This window comes from Orussus abietinus, unplaced genomic scaffold (assembly GCF_000612105.2).
Source record: "Orussus abietinus isolate OABI.00-Male unplaced genomic scaffold, Oabi_2.0 scaffold11, whole genome shotgun sequence".
NCBI lineage: Eukaryota > Metazoa > Arthropoda > Insecta > Hymenoptera > Orussidae > Orussus > Orussus abietinus.
The window spans coordinates 1,720,258-1,731,377 of record NW_019396016.1 but is presented as its reverse complement, the minus strand read 5'-3'; the positions used below and the strand labels follow the sequence as shown (position 1 = coordinate 1,731,377).

The window sequence follows — 11,120 nt, the reverse complement described above, 5'->3', positions numbered from 1 at the left end:
TTATGAATCAAAAGCTTACAATCTAAAGTGCCTATGTTCAATTTCATTCCGATGCAGCCAAATTCATGGCATATTTCAGTTTAGTGATAATTTCGTTGTTTCACGTGAAAGCTATGAAGTAAGATATGTGCTAGAATATATGAGGTTATTTTATGTAAAACGAATATTACCATGTAAGGAAAAAAAATCTGTACGTTCTGTATTGAGAATATTTTAATTCCACTAGAAAATAAGATGTTTCAATTGGAAAGATTCAACGCGTGTAAGTTGATACGTCAATGTATTTAAAGTCGACCCTATTTGATAATTTTACAAGAATTTTTTTTCTCTAAGGGGCACAAGATTTGATAAAAGAAGACAATCCTACACAAGATATCGTCTCAATGGCTATATCGGAAATGATTGGTAGTGCCATATTGGTTTTGGTTGGATGCAGTTCATACATCGGTACTTTTGACTTTGAACCATCATCTTTAACCGTATCCGTTGTATTTGGTTTCGCTCATATGCTTTGCATGCAGGTAATAAAAAATTTCTGACACTTTTCCGTGTCAACCTATCGTTATTCATATAAGCTTGTTAAAGTATTAATCATTACTTTTTAACCGATGTAGACGTGAAAGATACATCCTTGTGTTAACAGTGTTTCAGTTATACAAGAGAGTTGCATATTAATCCGGCAATTACTGTGGGTGCCTTAATCTTTGGAAAAATGTCATTAATACTCGCAGGGATTTTCGTAATCGCTCAGTGCATCGGATCTATCATTGGTTACGGACTATTAAAGGTCAGTTCCTTGGAACGTGGTACCTAAAGTTTGTCGTATTTCGCAAACAAAATGAACCAGAAGATCACAACAATTTCCACTACATTCGAACGAATTCTAATTGCGATCAAAATTCCAAAATATATTCCAGTTAAATCTCTGTTTCACTAAATATAAAATTGACAGGTCATAGTTCAGACACGCTATATGCGCCCCAAGCCAAGTTACACCATGCCCGTCGACCTGATATGCGTTACTCAACTGAACGACAACATTTCGGTAGGTGAAGGTTTTTTGGTGGAAATCCTGGCCACCTTCCTTCTGACGAGCGTCGCCTGCGGCATCTGGGATAAGAAAAATTCTGAAAATACGGACTCCGTACCTATCAGATTTGGCTTCTCGGTGATTGCGCTTTGCTTAGCCTTTGAGCCTTACACGGGATGTGGAATAAACCCCGCAAGGTCTTTAGCACCGGCGATATGGAACAATAAGTGGAGCTATCACTGGATCTACTGGCTCGGACCACTCGTTGGGGCTTCCTGTGCAGCCACTCTGTATCGCTATTGTCTTGCACAAGAAGAAATGCCCATGGAGAGCATTGCCGAGGAAACGACTCCAGAAACCAATCAAGACTTATACACGGAAAATGTGGAAAACGCGTGAAAAGATGAGTATGTCACATCTGATGATTCTGATGGTTGCTCCCAATTGGATCGACAAATTACCGATTCCTTTTCTTGGCGCGTGGTATCATGCAATCAGTTTTGGATTGCGGAAGAGACAAAAGGTAAAAGCCGCGCAACAAATTAAGCTGTTACCTTCAAAAATTGGCGACAAAACGAAAGCTTCAAGTTCAGAGATACGTCGAAAAGCATTACCTAATAGACACTCGTTCCGACTGGGTCGACGGAATATCAATTGAATTTCTCAATGTCGGATGAGTACCGAATACATATTGGAAGCGCTTGTAACACGTGTTTATTTAAGCAGATCTACGAGTTTAAAAATGTCCCCTGTTCCGGCCTGGTTTAGTTTCAATTGAGCAATAAAGTGTTTTATCGGATTTGGCGTATCATACAAAATGTACATTCATCCGAATAAAGTCCCGCTATCGAACTCGTCGCAGTAGCGTCTATTTTTGGGAGGGTTCCGCCTGCATCTGCATCGCCATGGTATTACGCTTATCGAGTATATCTTCGAACGCAATAATCCGAGCAATTTGGCGAACCCGATATCTCTTACGTAGTTGCAAACCGTTCGGATTACGGAGGTCTCCCTGTATTAATTTATTACCCGATTAGTGCCAAATGAGCCCTACGTTAACTCGGTGCACATATATAATTCCTGTTATAAATAGCAACGCGTTCTCGTCTCGTGAGGGTATTCAACTCAATACTGCGAAGTTAGCCAGGTGGACGCAACCAGTTCCCTCCGACTGGAGGACTCCCCTCTCCTTTTTACAGGCTGCCGGCTCTTCGCCAATGGAGAAGGGGCGACTCGCAGACTCTGGTCTCTCAGTGTAAGCCCACGTGATTCCCGATAAAAAACGCGGGATTCACGTACGATCGAATCAACAGTAGCGATCAACGGTGAAGTATTCCTTGATTATCAGCGGAGCGGTGCCTACCAAGACGCCTACCAGGCCTCACTCCTTCGAACAAGTCCCGCTGGTCCAACTTACCCCGCCATGTCGGCGAATGATCTGAGATTCGGTGAGTCAGTCTTCCCTGCTGCAGTGTTCACTGGAAAGTGATTAAGCGCCTTCCAAAAGCCCGCCACGCGATATACTCTGAAGAGCGATTTTTTTTTCCACGTTCGATACAAAGAATTCCGTACTCCAAAATTGGTCCATCCGTCAGAGTACGACGCAGACCTTGAGTATCGGTGCACCCCGATGCATGAAGTGCACCATGGACGATTTTTGCATTAATGCTCTTTTTATGTCGATATTATCGAGTCGCTGCTTAACGCGAGAATATTGCAGCTTGGGGTTTCTCAGTTAATCTCTAGGGCTTAGTCAGTACGATAAATCGTAGACGCTCTATAATTTCGATTTCCATTATTCGCTCGCACACCGTTGCCATTAAAACCTTTTACGCATATTTTAGTAAAAAATGGTTATGATTCAAGTTTAAAGTAAATCTTGCACAAGAATGCAGATTGATGCAAATCTTGCTACTCGGGCGTTATGCTTCCCACTTGAAGACGCCGTAGAAGTGTATAGTGTCTTTATGAATTGCCGGTTTCTTTAGTGAATGTGAGTTTTGTATGTAGAGGCCGTTATTTTATTAACAACCGTACGTGGAAACTGACTTTCGACCTAGCACGGGGTACTTTGGATTCGCAACTGACTCTGCGAGGCTAGTAACGAGTTACTTCCATGGAACGCAGGAATCTTCTACCTTGAACAACCATTATTTTGTCGATATTAGTTGAAACGATGAGCTCGACGAAGATGAGTCCAGATTTATTGTCTATCTAATTATGTTCAGCTTTTCCAATACCAATTGCATCACGGTCGCGGTTCGTGCTTTTGATCATTTTTTGCTCATTAAACATTTTTCCGATCTGTCGAGAAAGCCATAACAATTGCCGCTTCTGACGGCGTAATTCGTCTTCGCAACGGTAAAGAAGAAAAAACAACGAAGAAAAGATTTATTGCAATGTTCAAGTTCCGCGGAAAATAATTAATTGATAATAGTACTGGTCCGGTAGATTTAGCAACTCCAGTCCAAGCATCCTTATTGGCCGTTAACGGCATTTCTGTTTCATTGTAACTATGTTCCGCTATAATAAAACGGAAGAACGAGGATCGGCTGATTTACAGCAAAACTGAAGTTCTTCTATAAATCAATCGTTCTCAAACGCCGCGAGTTATGACTGAAAAATTGCGGCGATGCTCCTCTGTCCATCATTTTTTACCAATGATAAATTACGGACCAACAGTTGGAGCACATGCCCAGAAATTACCTAATGCAGTGCTCTTGCCGACGATTATATCGCTTGCCATTCGTATTTCACTCGCGGCTTGCGCTTTTGATCATCCTTGTCGCTCGTTACACATTCGTTCAATAATCAAAGCGCCAAAGAAGGTATAATAATTATAGAAGCCTGCAGTCGCTCTCGATGGCGTAACACGCTGCAACAATGTCCAATCGTGACAAAGAAGATAAACGGAATGAATTTTCCCAATAATTGAGGCTATCCGAGCGACGATCCTTCGACCGATATCGATTGGAATTATCATGCAAATGCATTGCAAATGTCCGATCGGATCAATGAAAAGCGATGTAGTATTTTCTAAGAACACGGGAAAACGTTCCGCTGCTAGAAGCTCGTCGTTCCGCAAGAAGAGGACGCTGGGAATGGAAAGCGGAAGGTTTTTGCTATTCGGTGGAAACGGTCGAGTCAAAATCGCGTAATCGCGACTTTTTCCTCGCATACCAACGTAAGTACTTTCGTAATTCCATTTACATCGGTCTTCGGTTCTGACCTTTTCGATTATACATTCGTACGATTTCCGACTGTGCGGGGTCCGAACTGTGAGCTGAAAAATCTGCCTAGTATTCTGGCGTTTTGAGAATGAAACCAATGTCAATCGAGGGGCCTTAACCTCGACGGTTACCGGAAGTCGATCGTTACCGTATCGGCGGCTCGAACAAAAGTTACTCCTTTTTATTGTTTTCCTCGACTCCCATAACATACGGAAAAAAATTCAAATGACTACTCTAGAAATAAAAATGACTGAAAAAAAAAATGTATTGTTACTGCACGAGGAAGTTACGGTCAATTTGAAAAATCATTTCTATTGCGCGCGCGACCTTTAATGTTTCCTTGCTGTTTCTTCGCCGTCGAATTTATCCCACGAGACCGAATCCTCCGAAACGGTGGAGCGGGTACTTGGAACATTGTTGCGCGTAATTGTCATTTCGTTCTTAAAGAACGTCAACGTCCTTGATACGAGTCAAGAAACGATCTTTAGAACGCTCATAACAGCGGACAGTTCGTACGATACTTGTCCTACGTTTAAGAGGCAAATTGCAGCGGCTATTCACCGTTTAATTTCACTCTAACGATCTCGAAGCTTGGTAAAATGGAGTAGAAGCTTTTCACTAAAAATTAATAAAATCCCAACTTCATTTTCCTTGCAAATATCCTCTCGTCGCAATTCCGCAAATTTGAAATAAAGTAATATTTTGACGATGTCGCTGCTGGAGAAAAAAAATTCCGCTTGCAATTAATCCTGCGACTTTCACGGTAAACGAGAAGATTCGATACATGACCGTATAAAAAATCAGGGTCGCTTCTTAACGCCGAAGGCTGCATCGGTGGCAGCATAAATCTCCTCAAAACTATACAAGTTCGCCATGTTTCTCTTCTCGGCCATGAATACAATCGCATGCGAGTTTCATTATGTCTCAGTTTCTAATGCTCGGCTATGACGTCTTTGAAACATAATAATTCCATGGCATGCTCGAAGGTTCCGCGAAATAATTAAGACGAGAGAGCCACGTGGAACGCGACCAACCCCGCGAGCGAAAAGAGCCGGCGGAGTCGTCTCTCGACGGCCTACCCCGAGAATCTCTCGATTTTCCCGACAAAACGATGCACTCGGTTCTTGAGCTGCAGTAACCACGTCGAGAAGAACCCCATTCGAGGACTTAATTTCTCGCGGCGTTGATCATTTATGCGAGAGCGCCGGCAGTTAAACGTGACTCGCTCCATGGAGGAGGAGCAGTCCTTCCGTATAACGTTCCAAGGCGGAAGTGCGTTACCTGGAGGCGATCGCCGAGGAATATTTTACTCCTGGATCAGTGGCTCGTTATGTTCGCAGAATTAATTGTTAAAGCGGCGGGGGAAAAACGATTATCGTCCAGGGAGAGGAGGAACGGTGGTAATGGTGATGCGCTCCATATCTGCGTCTTGTCCGATCGAGCCATATCTGCTCAACTAGTCGTTGAATATCGTCCTGTCTCGTGCCACAGTCTCTCTCGGATGTTCGGATATTCCTATCCAATATTTTCTGGAAAGTGCGAACAATCGGTGGTCGCCGGTGAGGAGTAGAACGCGAACGTGGAAGCTGTCGAGAAAGGGACGGCAATGGAGGTCCAGAAGTTGGGGACCGCGGAGCGTAAGAAAATCGACGTTTCTACCTGTTCGCGAAAAACGAGAACACCGATGGATGTAGATCCGATTTCGTTTCTTTTACGATCGGAACGTGCGTCTCGTGCTTGAGATTACGAAGCATACAATGTGCCCGCGAAGAGGCTGCCGTGTGTCGAAAGCCAGTTGGATAATCAACGGAGGCAAACGATCCGCTTTCGGCTTCCAATCGGTGGTGAAGTCCGACATGTGGCACGCAATTGTACGACATGACGTGACATACGAACGCGTTACATTTTTGGAATAGCTCGCGAGTGCCCGTACGCCCGCCCACCCGAAGTCGACGTAGCGACACGACGGTCGATTTCGATGTTCCACCACTACTGACTCCTTCTTTAAATTCATCTCGAGGCCACAGGCGGAATTATCATGGTAGTTGATAAAACGTTTACGAAATATAGATGGTACCGTTTGAGGGCGGACACTGTTTGCCGTGATTGTTGGCGCGCCCAGATAATTCGATTTGATTTATGTCCCCTGACGTCTGTATGACTTCCATAAAAATCAACATGGATTGCATTGTTACATTATAAGCCCTCGTCGTATACCATTTAAATCTCCGGTTTTATCAATTCGAAAAATCAACCGAGTAAAATCCGTTTTGATTGTACGAATCGTTTTCTTCCGTTGTCAAATAAACTTCTCCGCAGGTTACTCGCGAAGGTGTCGCTGGAATTTCAAATTTTATACCAAAATACGCGCACTGGTTGATAAGAAACTAGAAAAAATTATACAATATACCAGGGAAAGTCACCTTTGGAACCGGTTTGCTCCGTCCACATAGACAATCTCCCGTCATTTTGGTGTAAGCGTTTCACTCGTTCGAATGCACCTGGGAAATTAACTATAGCCTTTGAAAGGGTAATTGGCGTCAGTTACCGACGACGTTTAGAAGTGGACGCATTCGTGATCGTTGAAATACGCGTGCTAACGCAATGGCTGGTAACGAGTGCAAGACATATTTTCATTAAATTCCTGGTAAATGAATAGGACTCCGATAATCCGAGGTATTTGTCAATTTTAATTGCTGCTTTGTTCTAGGAGTGAAACGGCTGATAAAGGGCGATGGTGTGAAGATGGAGTTGCTCCTTACGGGGGTAGCAGAACTGATAGGTACTGCCATTCTGATGTTTTTCGGCTGCATGGGGTGTTTAGGATCGTTCGGAGTCGCTCCACCGCATTTCCAAGTCACGGTGACTTTCGGGTTCGTCGTGATAATCATCATACAGGTGACTACTTACGTTAAAACCAATCGTTCCACCTTCCCAATTACCAAGTAAGATGAGAAGAAATTCATTCATGACCGTTCTAGAGAAATCGTAATAGAAGTCGATGAAATAACCGTCATCATAGCGCCACTGGTCGTTCGTATCGGGATTGATAAGATAAGAAACTGACTCCCCACTATAATGTAAATATTGAAAATATCGCGTTAACCTCTGTGTGAACCGACGGAGGCGATCCAAGATTAACTGACCCGTAGTTAGACTCTTGGAATAAACCGTAATGGAAACACGTGGTAATGCGTTCGATTACTGTCGATAACGAGCGTTACATAAGGCAAAATTAAATTACACGGAAAGGTTAAAATCAAAGCTTTACGCACGTCCGATTCTTCTCGAGATGATTTCGATCTATTGGTCGATCGTTTGTAACCGGCATACTAACAAATTGAAGCAATGGACCGAAGCGCAATTAATTACTCAACCGGTGATAATCAAATGACGATTATAATCGTCATAAAGCTTGACAAGCGCCGCGTTCCGATCCGTCCGGTAATCGATAGCACTAGACGTTGAAACTACCGTTTTCCAGTCACAAATCATGGATACGTTGTAAATCCCTTCTGTGAGCACTTTTCTGGATTTATTGACGACATCGAGATACTCTCATTGCGGTTTATCGCATGGATCGCCTTCGGAAGAAATGCTTATTTCGAATTGTCCTGACGTTTGACATTTTTTTCTCCCGTCAATTATACGCAGTAGCCGCTTCGCAAAGTTGCATAATTAAATCTTAATTACCGTAAACTTACAGTGTTTTGGACACATCAGCCACGCACACGTGAATCCTGCCATCACCCTCTGTTCGGTAATCCTTGGGAAGAAATCACTCGTGGAAGCAGGAGTTTATTTCGTCGCTCAAGTTTTGGGCTCCATCCTGGGCTTCGGCTTGCTTAAAGTAAGAAAACATCGGTATAAGCTGTTCAACTTAATTACAGAAAAATGTCCTTCGTCCGTTTCTCCATTGACGTAATGACATTCCAATGGGAGATATTCGATAGAGTCGAAGCTTGCTCATTAGTTCCCGTCCTGCGGTTCAAGGTTCCTGATACGCGGCTGCTCTCGAATTCGTAAAAATCGTGCAAGAAATGTAACAGCCTGTCGACGCAGGAGCTTGCATAAGAGTAGTCAGAGTTTAAGGAAACGTTTTATTCGAACCTTCCGCAGGATTTACGAGCGATGTTCTTTCAGGTCGTCACTCCCAAGGACCACCTACACGGCGGAAATGCAACCGCAGCTGCAAGTTTCTGCGTCACCGACTTGAACGAAAATGTCTCAGCATTTCAAGGATTGGTCCTCGAAGGATTATCCACCGCAACTTTAATACTCCTCGCATGTGCCATATGGGACAAGAGAAACGAGAAGAACATGGATTCCGTCGCGATTAAGTTCGGCCTGGCAGTCACGGGTTTGGGGGCTACAGCGGGTCCTTTCACAGGATGCAGCATGAATCCTGTAAGATCTCTGGCACCAGCTATATGGAATAATCAGTGGTCTCATCATTGGATTTATTGGCTGGGCCCTCTTGGAGGCTCGCTCGTGGCATCTTTAGGATATCGTTCAATATTTGCGGTCAACGACGACGAGGTAGACGAGGAGTTACCAGAGTCGATAGCGTTGAACAGTGTGGACACTCAGAAAATCGAATCGATTAATTAGATTTTCAGAAACGTAAGAAAAATTGAAGGGTAAACGAGAAGCTCGAGCTTAACCGTGCTAAAAATACTTCAAAGCTAACTAATTCTACTACTCCACCTTAAAATGTTCATTGAAGTCCCGATGAAGGAGATAGGGAAAGTTTTTAAGATTGAGCACGATGCGTAAAAGATACCTCAAGCACTCAACCGATAAAGGATCAGCGACGTGTCCGATAGTATATCGGGCATTTACCTTGTGGGTGGAATCCGCCTATCTCGGGTAGATTTTTGAAGCATCTTTCAACATTCCCTATAGTTTACGAGGATACGTAAACGCAATAACGCCTGCTTCGATTGTGACAAATTGTAAAGAGAATTTTCATTCATCGAGGAAAGAACGATTTTAATCCTTTTAATAAGTTTCAACCGTGTGTAAAAGTATCACAATATTTAGGACGATTATTCATTCGTTACACGTGCATAATCGTCACGGTATATGGTTGGACCGTTTGATAAATTATCATATGTTGGCCGTAAGTAACGTTAATTCAACATGAGGAAAATACTCGAACAGCAATAGCGCAAGCAGAATACCTTAAACTTCCAGAACGGAAGCACCACGCCTATTTTATATGATACTTTTTTTGCCTTTGTATCATCGTTCATCTAATCTCTATATATACACGTGACTACATTTAAGAATACCTTAGTACGAAACCATAGATAGAGGAAACTAATCAACGACGCTAGAAGACGTATTCCGTTTAGGAACACCTCAAACAAGTGATACCGATTATTGATTAAGTACTATCGAAACTACTTATACAGAAAATAATTATAATTCGCGAAGCTCTTTAGCTCGACTAAATAACTACATTGCTACCTCTCCATTCAACATCTACCTCCTGTTTCTCTGTAACTGTGTACTTCAGTAACTGTGTACCGCAGTGTGTCACAATAAATTCTTGTTTTTATACTTGAAGTAATTTAATTTCAAAACCCTTAATCTACGTACCGTTGGCCCATGCGTTCGTGCACCCAATAACTACGATCTCGCAATTGAGGCGTACTATTAAAGTTATTCGTTTCACTTTCTCCTGCATAGAAAGAAGTCGAAAAATAAAGGAACGGTCTTGAAATGGAATCTGGAGCCGTTCCAGTAACGCTCGTGGTTCGATTGGAGTGCTCACCTTCGATTAAACGATCCAAGGCAACTTTTTCGAGTCCCCGTTCGCATGAGGACCGATCGTAACTCCAGGTGTTGCGGGTTGCACGTGCACAGGGTGCAGTACGAGTTGTCAGTCGAACAGAGCTCTCGTTTACCAAGGAGGCCGCTCCTGGTGGTAAGACACTTCGTCGATTCAACATTTCCACCGTAGCCATAAAATTCCCGTAATTATTTACCCTACGATATCGATTCGCTGTCAAGTTTAAACATACGAAATGCAATCGGTCACGTGCCCCATTAACGAGATCGCGTCGAAAAAAATCCACGCACAATTGCATTTGGATGCGTTTAGCGCGATCGCCAAGCTTATCCTGTAATCTCTTCGGTGCGGGTAAATGCAGAAATGATGCGGAAATCAAGGGAATCGACAAATCGGATGACCCGTATTATGAAAGGGCTACATAGCACGTATCTCCCTTGATCCATGTGCTATTCTCGCCTCGCTATTACAGTAATACCGAAGTTAGAGAGGAAGCCGGTAATACGTTTGTGTTATCCGCGTATTCTGCATATTGCCCGATACTCAAATATTTGTAGCGCCCATTACATCGAGAGTAGCGTTTCGGCCGATCGAGACGGGGCAATGTACGCATTAGCGCACCTATGTACGGAACTCGTGTATCTACGCGCATACATGCGCGATGCGTTCCCAATAGGTGCGTTAATATAAAAGTAACATCCTCCCTCACGGCCGCTTGGTAATATTCATACGGTTGGGAAGCGATCGGACCGTAGCATTTTGAAACCTCCCGTAATCGATTTCGGAACTTCCCGAATCGCATGGGAAATGCACGAGAGTGCATCCCCGGAAAAAGCGCGTTCTCTCCTGGGCACTATCATTCCGGATTTAAATATTTAATCTTCCATCCTCGTCTTTTGGACGGCGAGTCGTTAAAATCTTGGTCGCGGTTGAATTTATTCTATTATCGGGTATCGCTCCGATCGATTCGAAAAAATTAAATTTTTAAGTGCAGCCAAGAGTGTACTTACAAAAGGAAACCGTGGGAATTAAAAAATTTATTTTCTCGACTCGGGTGATTTGC

General features: G+C 43.3%; 2 protein-coding genes across 6 annotated transcripts; both read left to right on the top strand.

Annotated features, from left to right (window-relative positions):
• The first annotated feature begins 234 nt into the window (after window positions 1–234).
• LOC105703985 (aquaporin-like) lies at window positions 235–1,486 on the top strand. The gene is made up of 4 exons (XM_012432812.1): window positions 235–262; window positions 334–521; window positions 644–787; window positions 953–1,486. Exons 1-4 carry the CDS (start codon window positions 235–237, stop codon window positions 1,427–1,429), a joined length of 837 nt encoding a protein of 278 aa, XP_012288235.1. The 3' UTR covers window positions 1,430–1,486.
• Window positions 1,487–2,302: 816 nt separating this feature from the next.
• Window positions 2,303–9,825, top strand: LOC105704025 (aquaporin AQPcic). 5 transcript variants are annotated; one of them, XM_012432864.2, is made up of 4 exons: window positions 2,303–2,478; window positions 6,971–7,158; window positions 7,967–8,110; window positions 8,404–9,825. In XM_012432864.2, the coding sequence occupies exons 1-4, from the start codon at window positions 2,454–2,456 to the stop codon at window positions 8,869–8,871; spliced, it is 825 nt and encodes a 274-aa protein (XP_012288287.1). In that variant the 5' UTR covers window positions 2,303–2,453; the 3' UTR covers window positions 8,872–9,825. The 5 variants fall into 5 exon arrangements, with proteins under 5 accessions (XP_012288287.1, XP_012288285.1, XP_012288286.1 ...); XM_012432862.2 differs by lacking the exon at window positions 2,303–2,478 and adding an exon at window positions 5,452–5,660; XM_012432863.1 differs by lacking the exon at window positions 2,303–2,478 and adding an exon at window positions 5,689–5,897.
• The last annotated feature ends 1,295 nt before the right edge of the window (window positions 9,826–11,120 follow it).

Bases quoted from the DNA above. Each gene is read 5' to 3' on its own strand.
- LOC105704025 (XM_012432862.2), top strand. From the start codon at position 5,591: ATGTTCGCAGAATTAATTGTTAAAGCGGCGGGGGAAAAACGATTATCG. The intron at 5,661-6,970 runs GTAATGGTGATG...GCTTTGTTCTAG, and splicing joins CAGGGAGAGGAGGAACGGTG to GAGTGAAACGGCTGATAAAG. The intron at 7,159-7,966 runs GTGACTACTTAC...GTAAACTTACAG, and splicing joins TCGTGATAATCATCATACAG to TGTTTTGGACACATCAGCCA.
- LOC105703985 (XM_012432812.1), top strand. From the start codon at position 235: ATGTTTCAATTGGAAAGATTCAACGCGT. The intron at 263-333 runs GTAAGTTGATAC...TTTTTCTCTAAG, and splicing joins ATTGGAAAGATTCAACGCGT to GGGCACAAGATTTGATAAAA. The intron at 788-952 runs GTCAGTTCCTTG...TAAAATTGACAG, and splicing joins TTGGTTACGGACTATTAAAG to GTCATAGTTCAGACACGCTA.